At 42.4% G+C, this 20,957-nt stretch overlaps 1 protein-coding gene across 1 annotated transcript in view; it reads right to left on the bottom strand.

Moving 5' to 3' along the window:
* EXOC2 (exocyst complex component 2) overlaps positions 1-20,957 on the bottom strand; it is a 227,716-nt gene that overhangs the window by 24,004 nt on the left and 182,755 nt on the right. The window contains exons 21-22 of the mRNA XM_073678693.1: positions 20,804-20,920; positions 15,843-15,984 (exon numbers count right to left, since the gene is read on the bottom strand). Of these exons, the coding sequence (XP_073534794.1) occupies positions 15,843-15,984; positions 20,804-20,920 (259 nt within the window). The remainder of the gene's footprint in view (positions 1-15,842; positions 15,985-20,803; positions 20,921-20,957) is intronic.

Here is a 20,957-nt window from a genome sequence, read left to right as displayed (position 1 = left end):
GCTATTTCTCATGTGTTGAGGTGGATCTTTGAAGCACTTGGTCCGGTTAGGGGTTCTGAAGCAGCATAGACAGAAGGCGTTGGTGCAGCAGAGTGATCCAATTTGAATAGCAGTGGCTGATAAGGCACGATGGCAACTTAAAGGGGTCATTTGAGAATATTTTATTCTTTTCTCATGGGCCCAAGAATTGATAGGCAGGTAGTTGCCTGTTCTATCCCGTGCCGGCTCAGAGTGGTCACGAACTGCTCCTGCTGGGGAATCTGCTACTTCAGGTCAACAGAGCAGCTTTTCCTCCTCTGTCGACAGGTCGTCACTGCTGAAGTTATGCTAATTGACAGCTGGCTCCCCACAGTTAGGCAGCGGGTAGCTGACTGTCAATCAGCATGACATCGGCAGTAGTGCCCCATCAACAGCGCAGTGCAGAAGAGAAGTAGTTGGTCCATTGACATGACATCAGCGTAAACCACAAAATCCCAGGCAGGAGCAGTCCATGACCGCTCTGAGCCGGCAGAGATCTGCAGTGGGCAGAACAGGCAGGTAGCAATACTTGCCTGCAAGTTCCTAAGCTCATATTAAATAAATAAACTAATGCCGGATAACTCCTATTAAGGAGCAGAAGTGGAACTAGGAGAATAAATGAAGGAGACTAGAACTCACGTCAACTGGTGCAGTAGTGTTGGACAGCGATTCATCAAAGTCGACTCATTGATAAAACAACATGTGAAACACAGCTGAGTGACACAAGAAGTTCTGGGGTAAAACTGGTCCAATAGTACAGCAGGGCCAACTCAGTGAAGTAGAAGAGTTGAGTCTGTCACAGAGCGCAAGGCAGTGATGACACAGCGGCTAGACACCTTTACCCCAAGTATTATAACAGAGCTGGGTTTGACACAGTCAAGGCAGAACTGGCAAGTGGGGCAGAGGAGTTACCCAGTGACATAGAAGAGCTGGGTTTGTCAAAGGTTTGAGGCTTAAATGGCAAGTGGTGTAGTAGTCAAGGTTTCAGTGTGAATGCCAACTACCTGAATACTCAATCAGCTTCTCACTGCCTGAGCAGGGCTATAGTACCAGGGAGAGTGACATCAAATTGCAGTGGCACCCTGACGTGCAGAAAAATAGAGTGAGCCGACATCAGAGAGAAAATGATGCCGCACTTGGGGCTGGATTCAGGAGAGGTGAGTAACGGTATCATCAATGTGTAAAAAGTAAAATTATGATCCAAGGGGAATGTAGAACACAATACATTATAAATAAAAAGAGCAAGTAGGGTATTCTTTTTAGTGAACAATTTAGTATATTATCTTCTGGATAATAGGATGTGCAAAATTGTCATCAGTACAATGTCCCGTGCACAGACATTTGCCATGCTGCGCAGGAACCTGAGGTTCACTTTAGCTAACCAGAATATCTTTTTCTGCTCTACTCTAGAGAAGTGCAACTCTTGTGGGACAGAACTGTCACACCTCAAACATAAGGCTTCCACATGCCTGCGGCATTTCTAATAGTCTAGCAGTAAGTACAGAAATCTATGGGAATAAAGACTGTTCTACTGTAAAGCACATTTTCCTCTCAAGGATACTGACATTGAACATATGACAGACAGCTACAGATCTTCCTCTGGCACTACATCACTTTTCTGGTGTTTCCCAAGTGGTTTTCACATGCGATGGTCACATATCGGACAGTTTCAACCCTTTTCCTGCGAGAGTTGTCTGCTATTTTCACACAATTCATGGCCAGTTAACACAGGAAATATAAAGTGAATTCATCGTACCTCATCATAACCATTTTTTACCAAAAACACAAACAGTCGGAGTTTTTTTTGTATCAGATACTGCACAATATTCTGCAGTACATCTTGGATATATGTCAACCTATATGACATTATCTACATTCGTTGGTTCTAATTCTAAGAAGGATATTGGCTAGCTGCAATGCCAATGTGCTAACCATTTATTTCAAAGGATTTGCTTATTTCTAGTTAACGACACTGTTTACCCCTTAACGTCAGGGTGATTATTGATATTTTTCTCCCCTTACTCAATGAGACAAAAAGTATTATTTTTCTGCTGAAATAGCCATTTAAGGGCTTGTTATTTTGAGGGACGAGTTGCAATTTGGAATGACACCAATCTTTTTTCCATTCAATACACTAAACAGGGAAAAAAAATCCAAGTGGGGTGAAATGAAGAAAAAAAATGCAATTCTTCCATAGTTTTTTGGGTCTTGGTTTTATGGTGTTCATTGCGTGGTATAAATGACCTAACTGCATGATCCTTCAGGTCAGTATGATTACAACAATATCAAACTTGCACACATTTTTTTAATTTAAGTGGTAAAGAATAATTCAACAGTTTGAAAAAAAATAATTTGATATCTTTCGGAATTATCTGAAACTTACAACATTTTTTTTCCATCGTCGGAGTTGTGTTGGGACTTAATTTTTGTGTGACAAACTGACAGTTTTAATAATACCAATTTGGGGTAGATACGTTTTGACCGCTTCTTATTGTATTTTATTATAGGGAAGTATGGTGCCAGAAAATCTGCAATTCTGTAAATGGAAATTGTTTTATCTTTATGGTGTTACTGTATGGGTTGATAATTTTTATATTTTGATAACCCGGATTTTTATGGACACTGTGATGATAGATATGTTTATTTTTGTACATTTTTTAAATTTCCTTGAATATTGCTTCATTTGTTCTCAAAGAGGCACTCCTCCTCCCATCAAAATTTTTACTCCCCACTTTAGACTGGCGCCAAGCAAATGTGGTACCAATATTCAAAAAAGGGGTCTAAAAGTGACCCTGGGAACTATAGACCAGTCAGCTTAACGTCTGTTGTGGGTAAATTGTTTGAAGGATTTCTTAGAGATGCTATTGTAGAATATCGTAATGATAATAACTGTCTAACTCAATATCAACATGGATTCATGAGGGATCGCTCCTGCCAAACAAACCTGATCGCCTTCTACGAGGAGGTGAGCTCACAGCTGGACCGGGGAGAGTCAGTGGATGTTGTATACCTTAACTTCTCCAAAGCGTTTGATACTGTGCCACACAAAAGGTTGGTATATAAAATGAGAATGCTTGGTCTGGGGGATAATATGTGCAAGTGGGTAAATAGCTGGCTGAGTGATAGAAAGCAGAGGGTGGTTATCAATGGAGTAAGCTCAGGGTGTGTCAGGGTTACTAGCGGGGTGCCTCAAGGGTCTGTCTTGGGCCCTATATTATTTAATATATTTATTAATGATCTAGTGGAAGGGTTGCATAGTAAAATAGCAATATTTGCAGATGATACTAAACTTTGTAAAGTAGTTAATACAGATGAGGATAGGGCACAGCTACAGGAGGATTTAGATAAATTGGGGAGTTGGGCCAAAAAATGGCAAATGGGGTTCAATGCCGATAAATGTAAGGTCATGCACATGGGAAAGAAAAACAGCAGTCACCCATACATATTAAATGGGAAACCGTTGGGGAAATCTGACATGGAGAAGGACCTGGGCGTCTTGGTTAATAGCAAATTAAATTGGAGTGCCCAGTGTCAGGCAGCAGCTGCGAAGGCAAATAGAGTCATGGCATGCATCAGAAGAGGAATAGGGGCATATGATGAGAACATTGTTCTTCCTCTGTATAAAGCGCTGGTAAGGCCGCACTTAGAATATTGTACACAGTTCTGGGCTCCGGTGCTCAGGAAAGACATATTGGAGCTAGAGACGGTACAAAGGAGGGCGACTAAGGTAATAAAGGGAATGGAGGGACTAGAATACCCAGAGAGGTTGTCAAAATTAGGCCTATTTACATTGGAAAAGAAAAGGCTTAGGGGAGACCTCATAAACATGTATAAATACATCAGGGGGCAGTACAGAGATCTCTCCCATGACCTGTTTATACCAAGGATGGTGACAAAGACGAGGGGGCACACTATGCGTCTGGTGGAAAGGAGGTTCCTGCACCAGCATAGAAGGGGATTCTTTACGGTCAGAGCCGTGAGACTCTGGAACTCTCTGGGAGAGGAAGTGGTGATGTCCAACTCACTTAATGAGTTCAAGAGAGGCCTGGACGCCTTTCTTGAGAACAATAAAATTACATCTTATGCTTAGTTAATTAATCCAGGGATTTAATCTGACTGCCAGATTGGTGTCGGGAAGTGAATTTTTCCTCAATGATGTAAATTGGCCTATACCGCATGGTATAGGAATAGCGGAATAGCTGCAGTGCACAAGAAATAGGCTGAACTGGATGGACGCTTGTCTTTTTTCGGCCTTATAAACTATGTAACTATGTAATTCTTCTGTTTTCCATTAGGTCTATGACTTCACATGATTGCAAACTTACTAGCTGAATCCTTCTAAGCTCTACGTAGGAACAGGAGGTCAATTTTCCCTGTCAAAGTCATAAGTCATTGCAAACGTCTCTGGTGGGTGGGGAAGAGTGAAGCAGTTTGGTTGAAGAGGGGAATGATAAATACCGGGAGAAGAGACTTCCTGTTTCTACATAGAGCAGAGAAAAGAGAAGAATTAGCAGGGAAGAAAGGCAAAATGAGCAATTGTAAGTTCACACTGCTATATAATATGATGACTGCAATATTTTAAGAGGATAAAAATTTTGATGGGAATGATTCTTTAATGGGACTGCCGGAGATAGTCAAGCCCTGGCTTGGCAGGTCTTTGGCTCTCCCTTAAGAATGAATGTAAAAGAGGTGCGGATGACTGACCTCCAGAACATTCACACACAGCTCTTCTGAGTCCTGGTTCTTAGGATTGTTGGGGGTCCCAGTAGTCCCAGCGCTTGGGAAGGTGTTTCCCATTTCAAGGATAGGATATGACTTGCAAACTTGGGAATACCCCGTTAAGTTGCCCTTCTGCCACACCAGCCTCCACTGTTTAAACTTTATCACTCTGCTGCACCAATGCTCTTTATCCATGCTGCTTCAAAAATCCTCATCCAGACCAAGGGCCTTGATGATCTACTTCAACAGATGAGACATAGAAAATCTAGTGCCATGAAAAAGTATTCACACCTGGTGAACTTTTCCATTTTTTTTCACGTTACACTCACAAACTTAAATGTTTTTTATTGAGATTTTATGTGATATACCAGCACAAAGTAGCAAGTATTTGTGAAATGTAAAGGAGTTGATAAATGGTTTTCTAAATATTTAAAAAATATAAAGCTGAAAATTGTGACGTGCATTTTTATTCAGATCCCTTGAGTCAATACTTTGGAGGACCACCTTTTGCTGCAATTACTGCTACAAATCTTTTGGGGTAGGTCTTGACCAGCTTTGCTCATCTAGAGGCGGAAATTTTCCCCATTCTTCTCTGCAAACTATCTCTAGTTTAGTGAGATTTGATGGAGCGTGTCTGTGAACAGCAATTTCCAAGTTCTTCCACACATTTTCAATGGGGTTTAGGTCTGAAATGGGCCTTTGACAGGGCCATTCAAACACATGAATATGCTGTCATCTAAACCATATCTTTGTAGCTCTAGCAGTATGTTTAGAGTTATTGTGCTGTTGGAAGGTGAACCTACGCACTAGTCTCAAGTCTTTTGCAGCCTCTAAAAGGTTTTCCTCCAGGATTGCCCAGTATTTATCTCTATCCTTCTTCCCATCAACTCTGACCAGCTTCTCTGCCCCTGCTGAAGAAAAGCATCCTCATAGCATGATGATGCCACCACCATGTTTGACGGTGAGGATGGTGTTTTCATTGTGATGTGCAGTGTTAGTTTGCCACCATACATAACGTTTTGCATTTATCCCAAAAATTTCTACTTTGGTCTCATCTGAAAAGAGCATATCCTTCCACATGCTAGCTGTGTCCCCTACATGGCTTTTTGCAAACTGCAAATGGGACTTCTTATAGCTTGCTTTCAAACATATAAATAGCAGGGAGTAAAAAGTATATCTTTATTATAACCTTTTAAAACAGCTATATGCTGGACAATACTGTACACAAAGCACACAAAAGACACACGAGGTGTACTAAATAGAATAATACCAATATTGAGTCAGCCCTCAAGGGACTGACCAACTAGCATAGGTGGTACTTATTGAATATGATGGAAACCCCCAACAATAAGAGGCCCTCCAAACCAAAAGGTGTCTGGACGGTGGTCATAGAAAACATAAACAATGTAGGGATCATACAACATGTAAGTCACCATAAAAAAAAAAAGACACAGTACACACAAAGCGATGCACTATATTAGTCAACCGGTCAATAAGCCAAAAGATTATCAGAGTATGAAGATGGATAGTGGTTAGGCAATGTCATATACCACTAAGACCATCCAAAGTTATCATACTCACTTTTTACCCCCTGCTATTTATATTCTACTATTGGGTACCACTTTTTTGCTATTCTTCACTTGCTTTCAAACATGCCTTTCTTCTTTACACTCTTCATAAAGGCCAGATTTGTGTAGTATATGACAAAGGGCTTGCTCACAGGAGCTTATAACTCGGACAAGTGCTATACGATGTTTTATTGGCTAGCATTCGGACCAATGTTATACGGGGCAGTGCAGATCTGCGTTTTTTTCTCATGCTGATTCGCAGCATGCTGTGAGTGGTTCTGCATATCGGATCAAGAGCACCCATTCAAGTCTATGGGTGAATGTAAAACAATGGACTACACTGGAATGTCATCAGAGCTCAGTACAATTTAAGTTGACACAGAAAATGGAGAAGATGGAGAAATTAAGTTCTTAGTCTTCTCTGCACCTGTGATACGATTCTCTCAGGCGAGAGAATCGGATCACAGTAAACTGACACTGGGCTCAAACTCTGACCAGAGTTAGAGCTACTTGACGTTACTGTTAGGAATTGTTGTTCTATACTCCCACCTCGGAATGGAGCAGGTCCCATGCTACGCTACTCCGGTTGCAGGTGCCGCCATTGTCCTGACCCTGGAGGCGGAGCTACTACGTATGCACGGCGACTGTCCCAATCTTATGGAGCATCGCGTTCTGGTGTAGTAGGATGTGTGAGGACATGGGACGCGGTGTCTCTTACTGATTTCTAAAGTTGCCAGGCAACGTAGGACACTGCGGTGTCTGGCACTATGTAGTGCTGGAATGTTGACAATTCTGCTGTTCAAACTAGCAGGGAGTGGCTGTCTGGGGATGATTGGGAGGTATTCTAAACCTGACCATTACCGGGCTATTTAATCGTGCTCCTTGCTCAGTCCTGTGTTGTTTATTGCAGTTCCTATGTTCTTGGTGGTGAGTGGTGCTAGCATCAGTGTTGTATCTTTCTGGGGTTTTCTCATTTTCTCTTCTGGTTTCACTTCCTGGGGTTCTTGCAGAGGTACTCACCTGGTTCTTGACTAGGCACCAGACGCCAGCTGTCCGGTGACAGTGGGCCTGGGAAGGGTTTTGCCAAAGTCCCCCTTCCATTTACTGGGAGCTGGGTGAAGAGAATTCCCATCCCTCAAGGGCTCGCCTAGCTGGGCAGCTTGCGCCAAGTGCATCTGTGGCTGCACCTTTGCTGGTTTTGTGCCAGTCTTGCTGGGTCCTCTGCAAAGTGCATAACAATTACTATAATCAATTAATCAATCCGATTTTCTCGGAAGGGAGAATCATCGCTCGTGTGATCGAGCCCTAATAGTTGTCCTGGGAATGGATTCTCACTAGTGTTGAGCATTCCGATACTGAAATATCGGGTATCGGCCGATATTCGCGGTATCGGAATTCCGATACTTAATTCCGATACTTTTACAATATCGAATACCGGAATCGGAAGTTCCCATAATGCCTGCGCTCTGCAGTGTCTGTGAAGGATGACAAGCTGGATGGCAGAGCTCAGCTGCGATCCAGCCTGTCATCAGAATGCCATCCCAGCGGGGGAGAATTCTCCTGATTGTTTAAAAGCCGGCGGGCGGTAAAAAGCCGCCGGCTTTTAAACAATCACACAGCCCCATACTGCTTCCCCGCAGCCTCCCACCCCGATCCTCCGCTCCCCTCGCCACCTCCAATCCCAATCGTAAGTTAGGACCGGGCGGGGAGTGCAGCACAAAGGAGCGGGGAGCGAAGGACCCGGGCGGGGAAGCCGGCAGTGAAAAGACTTCACCGCCGGCTTTCCCGTTCTGTGCTGTGCTTTCCCGCCGGTTATTTCAAATGAACAGCTGAGGTATCAGGTGATGCCGATCAGCTGTTCATTTGAAGTCGCCGCGGTGCCCTCAGAGGGTTCATGTGAGTTCATGCTTGACTGCATGAACTCACATGAACTTTCCCACGGCCGCACAGGTCAGCCTCACCTCCCACACCATCAGACCGGTCATGATTAGTGTGTGTGCGGGTGTCTGTGCGTGTGTGTGCGGGGTGTGTGTGCGATGTCTGCGGGTGTGCGCGGTGTCTGTGCGATGTGTGCGGGTGTGTGCGTGCAGGCAGACATAGGCCGATGTGACACTACTACTCCCATCGGCCTATGTCTGTCCCCCGTCCACTCGTGCCAGCAGGATCAGCTCGATGGGAGCAGTAGTTCCCATCAGCCTGATCCTGCTATTTAAATTGCCCTACTGTGCCCCAATAAATGTTAAATACATGTCATTGGTGGCCAGTGGTTGCCTACAATAAATTAGTTCATACATTACCTGTCCCCGCCGATCGCCACCTAAAATAAAGTAAAAAATAAAAAACTACACCTATACTCACCTAGACACCTAATTCCCCGAAGCCATCGATCTCCTGTAATAAAATATAAAATAATAAACCACAACCTTATCCTTACCCCTCCGTAGTACTCCACGAGTGTCCCACGAAGATCTCCAGTTCAGAGCAGCCACATAGAATGTGACTGCTCTGAACCGCTGCCGCCGCTAGAATGACGGGGCCGTAAGGGTTCGCCGGAGTTCAGGCAGCGCTGCTCCGGTTAGCTCCTTTACGGCCCTGCTGTATCGTGAGAAATTCCCACGGTACAGCACTGCCGTAAAGGAGGTCTCCGGAGCAGCGCTGACTGAATGCACTCCGGTGACCTCAGTCAGGGGCTCCCGCTGCCGGGAGCGGACGTGTTCCCGGCAGCGTGAGCTTACAGCAGCCATGCACAGCTGTCACCATCTCCAGATGTGACAGCTGTGCATGGGAGATCAGCGCAGGAACGTAGACAGGTAACTATTATTTTTAGTAAACTAAGAATTAAATAAAATTGTGTGTTTTATTTCAAATAAATTATTTTTTTCTGGGTGTAGTGTGTTTTTTCTTTTTAACACTTTGTAGGTTAGTAATGGGGGTGTCTTATAGACGCCCATCATTACTAACCTGGGCTTCATGGCAGCTGGCGCTGACATGAACCCCACCACTATTACCCCACTGCCACCGCACCAGGGCAGCGTGGAAGAGCGAGGCTAAGTGCCAGAATTGGCGCATCCTATGGATGCGCCATTTCTGGGGCGGCTGACGGCTGGTGTTTCTAGCCTGGGAGGGGGCCATTATTCATGGCACCCTTCCTGGGCTATTAATATCAGCCCCCAGCTGTCTGCCTAGCCTTTGCTAGCTATTAAAATAGGGGGGACCCCACGTCATTTTTTTGGGGGGGTCCCCCATTTTAATAGTAAAGGCTAGGTATTCAGCTGGGGGCTGATATTAGTAGCCTGGGAAGCTCCGTGGGTATTACCCCCTTCCCAGGCTTCAAACATCTGCCCCAGCCGTCTGCTTAACCTCCGCTAGAGACTAAAATTATGGGGGATCCCACGCCATTTTTTTTTTAAATAAATCCTTTATTTTAACACTAAATGACATTTGAGGAGTTAATAAAGATGCAGTCCCTAAATTAGTATTTATTTTTTAATTAATTTTTCCCAAAACTTTTGACGTGGGCTTCGCCATATTTTTGTATGCCAGCCAGGTACAGCATCCAGCTTCTATGAACGCGTCATTTTCCGGGGTGGCTGCGGACTGCAATTTTCAGCGGGGGGGGGGCAGAAAGCTTGGGCCTCCCTGCGCTGCAGATTCCATCCCCCAGCTGCCTAGTTGTACCTGGCTGGACACAAAAATAGGGAGAAGCTTCACGTATTTTTTTTTTAAAATTATTTCATGAAATTCATGAAATAATAAAGAAAAAAAGGGCTTCCCTATATTGTTGTGTCCAACCAGGTACAAATAGGCAGCTGGTGGTTGGGGGCAGCCCGTTCCTGCCTGCTGTACCTGACTGGACACAAATATAGGGTGAAGCCCCACATCAATTTTTTTTAATTATTTCATGAATTTCCTGAAATAATTAAAAAAAAATTGACGTGGGGCTTCGCACTATATTTGTGTCCAGCCAGGTACAGCAGGCAGGAACGGGCTGCCCCCAACCACCAGCTGCCTATTTGTACCTGGCCGGACACAACAATATAGGGAAGCCCTTTTTTAAAAAAATTATTTAATGAAATAATTAAAAAAAAATTGACGTGGGGCTTCGCACTATATTTGTGTCCAGCCAGGTACAGCAGGCAGGAACGGGCTGCCCCCAACCACCAGCTGCCTATTTGTACCTGGTTGGACACAACAATATAGGGAAGCCCTTTTTCTCTTAATTATTCCATGAATTTCATGAAATAATTAAAAAAAAAAATACGTGGAGCTTCGCCCTATTTTTGTGTCCAGCCAGGTACAACTAGGCAGCTGGGGGCTGGAATCCGCAGCGCAGAGAGACCCAAGCTTTCTGGGCCCCACCCGCTGCAAATTGCAGTCCGCAGCTGCCCCAGAAAATGGCGCGTTCATAGAAGCGCCATCTTCTGGCGCTGTACCCAACTCATCCAGGGCCCTGGTGCGGTGGCTCACTGGGTAATAAAGGGGTTAAGGCCAGCTTGGCATTATCAGCTGGCCCTAAGCCCGAAATTCATGGGGTCACGCCAATATTAGACATGACCACCATGAATTTCTAGTAAAGTATTTAAAAAAACACAACACCCAGAATAAAGTCCTTTAATTGAAATAAACACACAATTCTTTATTGTTCTAAATTAAACCATACTTACCGTCACGCCCATTCCAGCTGAAGCCAACGATCTCCTGCAATAAAAGTAAAATAATAAAGCAACCTCATCCTTACCTTTCCATGGTTCCCACGACAGCTTCAGCTCTGCTACATCGAGATGACAGGCTGGACCGCAGCAGAACGCTGCCATCCAGCCTGTCATCCCGCGGACACTGAGAAGCGCAGGCATGCTTGCGCTCCTCAGTGTCTCGCTGTGACGGCATCCAGATGAGCCGACAATGAACTCGGCTCACCTCATACACGTCACTGACAGCGTGGGCGAATTCTCCTGCACTCAGCGCTTCAGCGTGAGAATTTTCCCACGCTGTCAGTGACGTGCATGAGGTGAGCTGAGTTCATTGGACATGACCTCACCTCATGTATGTCACTGACAGCGTGGGAGAATTCTCACGCTGAAGCGCTGAGTGCAGGAGAATTTTCCCACGCTGTCAGTGACGTGCATGAGGTGAGCTGAGTTCATTGGACATGACCTCGGCTCATCTTTATGCCGTCACAGCCAGACACTGAGGAGCGCAAGCAAGCCTGCGCTTCTCAGTGTCTGCGGGATGACAGACTGGATGGCAGCGTTCTGCAGAGGTCCAGCCTGTCATCTCGATGTAGCAGAGCTGGAGCCGTCGTGGGAACCATGGAAAGGTAAGGATGAGGTTGCTTTATTATTTTTCTTTTATTGCAGGAGATCGTTGGCTTCAGCTGGAATGGGCGTGACGGCAAGTATGGTTTAATTTAGAACAATAAAGAATTGTGTGTTTATTTCAATTAAAGGACTTTATTCTGGGTGTTTGTGTTTTTCTTTAACTTTGACTATGGGGTTAGTAATGGGGGTGTCTTATAGACGCCTCTCCATTACTAACCTGGGCTTGATGTCAGCTGGCATTATAAGCTGACATCAACCCCAGCCCTATTACCCCACTGCCACCGCTACAGGGCAGTGGGAAGAGCGAGGCTAAGTGCCAGAATTGGCGCATCCTATGGATGCGCCATTTCTGGGGCGGCTGACGGCTGGTGTTTCTAGCCTGGGAGGGGGGCAATATTCATGGCACCCTTCCTGGGCTATGAAAATCAGCCCCCAGCTGTCTGCCTAGCCTTTGCTAGCTATTAAATTAGGGGGGACCCCATGTTATTTTTTTTGGGGGGGGTCCCCCATTTTAATAGCTAGTAAAGGCTAGGTATTCAGCTGGGGGCTGATATTAGTAGCCTGGGAAGCTCCGTGGGTATTACCCCCTTCCCAGGCTTCAAACATTTGCCCCAGCCGTCTGCTTAACCTCCGCTAGAGCCTAAAATTAAGGGGAACCCCACGTCAATTTTTTTTAAAATAAATCCTTTATTTTAACACTAAATGACAAGTACAGTAACCAACACTATCACTGTACTTCATATATATGTGACTGACATGTTTCTATCTATCTAATCTATGTGTGATTCTCTATTCTTTCTATTCTAAATTGTCGGGTACAGATACTGAATTGCCGGCCGGCTTTTTTAAAGAGACGGTGCATGAAAACACTATTATTTTTTTATATAAATCCTTTACACTAAATGACAAGTTCTGTAAGCAACACTGTCACTGTACTTCATATATATGTGACTGACATGTTTCTATCTATCTAATCTATGTGTGAAGCTCTATTCTTTCTGTTATAAATTGTCGGGTACCGCTGCTGAATTGCCGGCCGGCTTTTTTAAAGAGACGGTGCACGAAAACACTAATATTTTTTTAAATAAATCCTTTACACTAAATGACAAGTACAGTAACCAACACTATCACTGTACTTATTATATATGTGATTGGCATATTTATATCTATCTATGTGTGAAGCTCTATTCTTTCTGTTGTAAATTGTCGGGTACCGGTGTATGCGCTGATGAATTGCCGGCTTTTCATGTCATTCTACATTATTCTTAGTTGTTTTACTTCATGTAGAATTAACCTACAAGGAAAGAAAGGGTTTATTTTCATTCCGATATTTGTGTCCCATTGACTTGCATTGGTTTCCGGTATCGGAATCGTCGATATCCGATACTTTTTGGGTATCGGCCCGATCCAATCCGATACGATATTTCCTGATATCGGAAGGTATCGCTCAACACTAATTCTCACATCTGAGCTATGGATTTCTGCAGCTCCTTCAGAGTGACCATGGGCCTCTTGGCTGCTGTTCTAATTAGTGCTCTCCTTGCTAGGGATGTCAGTTTAGGTGAACGGCCATGTCTTGATTCAGTTGTGCTATACTCCTTCCATTTTTGGATGATAGATTGAACAGTGCTCCGTGAGATCTTAAGAGCTTGGCTATTTTTTTTCATAACCTAACCCTGCTTTACTCTTCTCCACAACTTTATCCCTGACCTGTCTGGTGTGTTACTTGTTTTCATGATGCTTTTTGATCTTTAAAGTTCTCAAACAAACCTCTGAATCCTTTACAGACCAGCTGTAGTTATACAGAGAAAAAATTACACACAAGGTGGACTAATTTACTAATTACGTGACTTCCGAGGCAATTGGTCACTCAGGATTTTATTTAGGGGTATCACACAACAAGGGGCTGAATACAAATGCACGTCACAATTTTCAGATTTATATTTTTAAAACATTTAGAGAATAATATACAGTGCCTTGTGAAAGTATTTGGCCCCCTTGAACTTTTTTTTACCTTTTGCCACATTTCTGGCTTCAAACATAATTTTATATCTTTATAATTTTTTGGGGAAGAATCAACAGGTGGGACACAATCGTGAAGTGGAATGAAATTTATTGGATATTTTAAACTTTTAAAAAAAAATTAAAACTGAAAAGTGGGGCGTGCAATATTATTCAGCCCCTTTACTTTCAGTGCAGCAAACTCACTCCAGAAGTTCAGTGAGGATCTCTGAATGATCCAATGTTGTCCTAAATGACTGGTAATGATAAATAGAATCCACCTGTGTGTAATCAAGTCTCCGTATAAATGCACCTGCTCTGTGATAGTTTCAGGGTTCTGTTTCAAGTGCAGAGAGCATCATGAAGACCAAGGAACACACCAGGCAGGTCTGAGATACTGTTGTGGCGAAGTTTAAAGCCGGATTTGGATACAAAAAGATTTCCCAAGTTTTAAACATCTCAAGGAGCACTGTGCAAGCGATCATATTGAAATGGAAGGAGTATCAGACCACTGCAAATCTACCAAGACCCGGTAGTCCCTCTAAACTTTCTTCTCGAACAAGGAGAAGACTGATCAGAGATGCAGCCAAAAGGCCCATGATCACTCTGGATGAACTGCAGAAATCTACAGCTGAGGTGGGAGAGTCTGTCCATAGGACAACAATCAGTCGTGCACTGCACAAATCTGGCCTTTATGGAAGAGTGGCAAGAAGAAAGCCATTTCTCAAAGATATCCATAAAAAGTCTCGTTTGAAGTTTGCCACAAGCCACCTGGGAGACACACCAAACATGTGGAATAAGGTGCTCTGGTCAGATGAAACCAAAATCGAACATTTTGGCCACAATGCAAAATTATATGTTTGGCATAAAAGCAACACACACAAACACAACAAAAGCATCACCCTCAAAACACCATCCCCACTGTCAAACATGGTGGTGGCAGCATCATGGTTTGGGCCTGCTTTTCTTCAGCAGGGACAGGGAAGATGGTTAAAATTGATGGGAAGATGGATGGAGACAAATACAGGACCATTCTGGAAGAAAACCTGTTGGAGTCTGCAAAAGACCTGAGACTGGGACGGAGATTTATCTTCCAACAAGACAATGATCCCAAACATAAAGCAAAATCTACAATGGAATGGTTCAAAAATAAACGTATCCAGGTGTTAGAATGGCCAAGTCAAAGTCCAGACCTGAATCCAATCGAGAATCTGTGGAAAGAGCTGAAAACTGTTGTTCACAAACGCCCTCCATCCAACCTCACTGAGCTCGAGCTGTTTTGCAAGGAAGAATGGGCAAGAATTTCAGCCTCTCGATGTGCAAAACTGATCGAGACATACCCCAAGTGACTTGCAGCTGTAATCACAGCAAAAGGTGGCGTTACAAAGTATTAACTCAAGGGGGCCGAATAATATTGCACACCCCACTTTTCAGTTTTTAATTTTTTAAAAAAGTTTAAAACATCCAATAAATTTCGTTCCACTTCACAATTGTGTCCGACTTGTTGTTGATTCTTCCCCCAAAAATTAGAATTTTATATCTTTATGTTTGAAGCCAGAAATGTGGCAAAAGGTAGAAAAGTTCAAGAGGGCCAAATACTTTCACAAGGCACTGTATCACGTCCTTTACACTTCTCAAATACTTGCTACTTAGTGTTGGTATAATAAGAAATACATTTAAGTTTGTAGGTGTAACGTGAAAAAATGTGTAAAAGTTCAAGTGGTATGAATACTTTTTCAAGGCACTGTACATATAAAATGCTGTGTAGATTACATTTCTTGATATGCTTTTTTAATATTACTGAATGGGGTGAGTAGGTTTTTCAGAAAAACTGTAATTAATTCTTGACAAAAAAATCCTCATCCATATATGAGGATTGCTTCAGATTTAATTCTTTTGCATTGCACTAGTTACAGTAAATCTGCTGCGAAAGTCCATACCAAATCTGAGACAAGATCCTACCATATCCTAAATTCTGTATCTAAAAATTTGCTACAAAACCCTATTCACATGATTCATAGTGTAAAGAGATGTGAACAGGAGAGACGCTGGTCCAGGAGGTATCACACTTTTCAAGAAGGGGTTGTCCAGTGGTGGACAAGCTTCTAAAATTTCTTTTGCTCTTATTACAAATAAATGCAATTAAACAAGAGTGTAAATAAATATACATTAGAATCTCTACCTTTTGTGCAATAAGGAGCTCACATCAGAGAATTACCTGTGGGAGTAAGGCAGTCTTTCCAATCGAAGTACCCAGCATAAATGCCGGGCTCTAGAGACCCAACTACGGGGTCTGCTTTCATTTCTATAAATTTTTCAAATAAACTTTGATCCAGTTCTTTCAGAGACTCGGTGCTGGCCTAGAATACAAAAACCACAAACAATTGTTGGGTTGCTTCTTAATACCAGCAAGAGGCAATACATAGAGAATGCACATGCTCAAGGCCCATGCATAGATGCATTTCTGTTTTTTCTAGATTTTATAACTGCTACATTTCCTCAATAGGTATTTCTTATTGCTGGAGAGTTTTCTTTATTTGCTACACATGATATTTCCTACTACTTGATATATGAGGTATCTACCACTGATATATTAAAGGGAATCTGTCACCAGGTTTTATCTACCTAAAATGAGTGCAGCATAAAGTAGAGACAGAGACCCTGATACTAGCGATGTGTCACTTACTGGGCTGCTTGCTGTAGTTTTGATAAAATAACCGCTTTATGAGCCGGAGACTATCACTGGAGGACTAGTAAACCTGTTGCTAAGCAGTCCTCCATATTCATGACCTCCATATACCCACACATGTCAATTGACTGACAGCTTTCGGCCTATGCACAGTGTAAAAGCTGCCAATCAGTGTTGCAGGGCAGGTTATACAAAGCTCAACAATCAGAAAACCGGTAGATCTCAAGCAAATAAAACCGTGATTTTATCAAAAGTGCAGGAAAAAACCCAGTAAGTGACACATTGTTCATCATGCTACTCTTATATGGGCAAAATCTAATAAAAATCCATAAATGAGCATAGACCCTGCAACAAGTAAGTAGTAATAGCACATGTAAATAATATAGGGTACTTGGTTAATGATATTTTCACAGAAAAAGCATAAAAGCCATTTGGGGCTCTATCCTGCTCTGCCCTTATTCACATTGACGTCGTATGACACATGATAAAGTTTTAATACTAGACAGGTTAGGACCATCACATTGGGTACACCGTGATGTTGTGGGATGGCTTTTATGTTTTTTGGCTCAAAATAGCTTTAACCAAGTATCCTATGTTATATACATGTACCATTACTATTTACCCGTTGGAAGGACTATGCTCATTTTTTTCTTCTGGGTTTTGTCTATGAAATGGCCACAGTGTGAACATGCTCTTACATTTTGCATGTATACCAGCTTCAGTCCAGCTCAGGTTTTTGCTCTTATATGGGATAGGAATAACCTGGAGACAGATTCACTTTAAAAGCTGTTTTGAAGTTAATTAGGTTGTTACATTAACCCAAATGATCAGCGCAGCTCCAGCTTCTCAAATCTTTAGCGATCAGCTACAATGGACATCGCGTCTGGCCAGGAAAAAAGTATTATTTAGTGGTTATGCAAGTTATAATTTATGCCAAATTCTTTACTGTGATGTTTGTAGACCTGATACAGCAAAACTACAGTACATGGGTATAGAAAATAAATAATAAATGAGAATACAATAAAACTAGTGAAATGCACAGCTAGTGAACTATGTATATCATTTGTCATCCATCTTTTATATTAGAAACCACAAGCAGCCATAGTACCAGAATTTCAGCAAATTATTCAATTTTGCTATACTCAACTAAAAGATATTATAGAAGAAATTATCTATTTCATAGTATAAAGTGTGCTTAATGCATACATGTATTATATGGCCTTGTACACAAAAAAACACACATCTACGAAAAAATATTATAGCTTGCATCACAACCCTGATAGGTCATCAAAGATAACATGTAAAAATAATAAATTACCATGATATGTAATGTCGCCCACTCTGACATTTTCATTCTTTGAAAAAAAAAAATCCCATATGTAACTCATAAAGGAAAAGCAATGTGACAGAGAGTTAATTATTCTCTTTCTTGGTCGATAACGATCTTAAGGGTAAGATGCTGACGCGAAATATTTGCGTGCCAAATACATTAAGTAGAAATCTGATGGCAGGAAATGGATTAGTACTTTGCAGAATCTGTAAGACTTTGTTATTTGGAACTATAACTTATGGTGTTAAGTGTGGGAGAGAAGGGCTGAAGCACTGAAATCTTTTTTGAATTGTAAAAAGAATTAGCTGTATGCACCCGGCCAGTTAAAGTGCTTGAACCAAGTATATAAATTATTCTTCATAGGCGGAGGACCGACCACTGGAACTCCCACCGGTCCCAAGAACTCTGGCGGTCCCAATAAAAATGAATGGAGTGGAGGTGCGCATGATTGACCACCACTCCATTGACACCTTGTTCTCAGGACTAGTGGCCAGAGATCAGAAAGACATCCCCTATCCCATGGGTAGAGGACAATTTCCAAACTTGGTACAACCCCTTTAACGCCCTACAGGTTCCTAGCCAATTACCCTCTTAGGGACTTCCATTACACCTTTTTATGTTCTACTTATTCTGCTATGACTAATCTAACAAAGTAAAGTATTATTTATGTATGGCACATTGCAACCTTTAAAAATTGACCATGTCTCCGTTAATATTTTCATTTTGCGATTAAATTGGCAAGAAATATATTAAAAATTCTTCTGTACACTTTTCAGGGGAACATCCAATTTCAACCCTATTTATCAAAAATTTCTAATCAGACTTGTTTCTCGCTGTAAAGCAACTGGCTGCAGCAAAAGCTCACCTACCCCATTGCTCTTTCCAAGGTAGGTGACCACTAGTGCTAAATCCTGGACATTTAGGCAAGTCCTGCGAGGTTCAAACTGCAAGATTTGTTGTATATCCCCAGCACAATGGTTTTATTCCAATTATTGTCACCATTCAAGTTTTAGGTTTAATGATCACTATAGTGTCTACAATTACCATCCACTCTTGGATGACTATACACAAACGATGAGAGGCGGTTTTAGTTTCTGCGCACAACCTGGCGATTACCATCTCATCTACTACCACAGAAATACATACAACTTCAGACGTTGACTTTTTAACACACACAAATTCCAGAGTAAAATAAAATGGTCACTGTAGTTCCAACACGTCTATGATTATACAATGAACTTAGTAATGACTAGCAAAATTTATCTGAAATTACGCAATACATGATCGGAACCGAGAGCAAGGAAGTTTCCGCACATATAGTACTGGCAGAACACTCAGGAAAGTACGGTAACTACTCACTAACAATGAATGGATGGCACGAATTAATACATCAGCTTCTGCACAGTCTCTTGACAAATAACACTGATATCTGCACCAAAACCTATTTTAATACCACATATGCGGCAAGTTCACATTTTTAAAGAAGACTTTTTACCAATTTTTTTATGTTGAACTGAACTCAGAATGTAATAGTTGCTGCAGACTGGAATAAAACAGGGATTTTTTATTTTTTTTTTAATCTCGTCTTTCCGTTGCAGGGATATTAGCAATTAAAGTATTTATTTCCTAATGAATTAATTTTTGTTATCAGATAGTTTTCACTGGGGACATACATGTCTTCTCCCTGTATGATGTTGCCCAATCATAAGCAGGCAACAATACTCAACGCCCCCCACTATAGCTTAGAACGGATTTCTAAGCTTGTAAAATTCTCCTGAATGAGTCAGAATGGTAAAAGGGGCAGTGTAGCTGAGTTCAGCAGTGTCACATGACAAACCGATTTCTCAGTTCTCCTTCTTTCATAGCACTGCCACCTCAGCTGTACTGCTACTCCTTCCACACTGCCTATCTGGAGACATGTCAGTAAGCACACTTATGTCTGCTGTGCTCAGAGAGCGTGTACATGCTCTGCAGTGAGATCAATGCTGTCATTATGTCTCACACAGGAGTAGTCCATAACAGACAAGCTACTCCTGTTTGAGATATGATAGCCCTGATCTCACTGCAGAGCGAGTACAAGTTGACTGAGGACAGCAGACATAAGTGTGATTACTGACACATCTCCGGACAGACAATGTGTGTGTGTGTGGGGGGGGGGGTACATTACAAAGGAGGTAACGGTGTCATGAAAGGAGGAGAGCTAATATAACATTTTGCAATGTGACAGCTAAACTCAGCTGCGCTGCTCCTTACCCCACACTGACTCATGCAGAAGGTTACACCAGGAGATGAGAGCTGTATCATTGCACACACACACCCTGCTCTAAGCTATGGTGGCATGTTCTTCTTTCCATTGAGTGTTGCTGCCTGCTTATGTTTGGTCAGCATCATACCGGGTGAAGTGCATGCCCCCAGTGAAAACTATCTTCTAGCACCCACTTGATCTTAATGAAAATTAACTCATTATGGACCAAATATTTTGTTTGCTAATATCTTGGTAATGGAGAGGCCAGATTAAAAAACAAAAAAATAAAAAAGTTTTAATCTGCTCTGCAGATACCATTACATTTTGTGGCCAGTTCAACAAGAAAAAAATGGTGAAAGGTCCTCTTTAATTCAGTTTTTTTTGTTGCTGAAATGACAGATATGCTTTAATGTGTTATACACTGGTGGTGTAGAAACAAGATTAGAAGGCTACTCCCAAAAAAACAAAAACAAGTTAACACCTATCCTTAGAATCAGGGACAACTTGCTAACCGCTGGGACCCCCAACGATCCAGGAATCAAGGATCTGGAATCCTGAGAATGGGGCACATGCTCGACCTTCTCTGCATTCATTGTTTGTGGGAATGTTGAGAACATCGATAGGCTATTTCTGGCAGTCCCATGGCAATGAATGTAACGGAGGTCGAGCATGCACACCTCCACTCCATTCAAGATGGGACTGCAGAGCCTGAATCTCAAATCCCCAAGGGACTAAAAGATGGAATCCCCAGCGATCAGCAAGTTATCTATCCCCTATCCTCTGGTTAGTCGATAACTTTTTTTGTGTGGGGGATGGGGAAGAGGGTGGTGGTGGAAAGGTGGAGTGAATTACTCTTTAAGAAAACATAGACTCTAGAGAGACATGTTGTAAAGACGAACAATATGAAAGTAATACCTTTGTTATGTTCTCAATACTCTGGAAGCCATGCTTCTCAAAATGGTCAGCAATGTTTAGCAAGGTGTGCCTTTCCAGATAGTTACAATTGCTCAGAACAATTAGGAGCTTTTTCTCCTGAAATAGAAATATGGAAGAAAGATGACATAATGTA

Source organism: Phyllobates terribilis, unplaced genomic scaffold, assembly GCF_046119375.1.
Source record: "Phyllobates terribilis strain yellow unplaced genomic scaffold, ASM4611937v1 Scaffold_4__5_contigs__length_816908805, whole genome shotgun sequence".
Lineage (NCBI taxonomy): Eukaryota > Metazoa > Chordata > Amphibia > Anura > Dendrobatidae > Phyllobates > Phyllobates terribilis.
The sequence above is the reverse complement of the archived record's forward strand: the minus strand, read 5'-3'. Positions and strand labels throughout refer to the sequence as shown.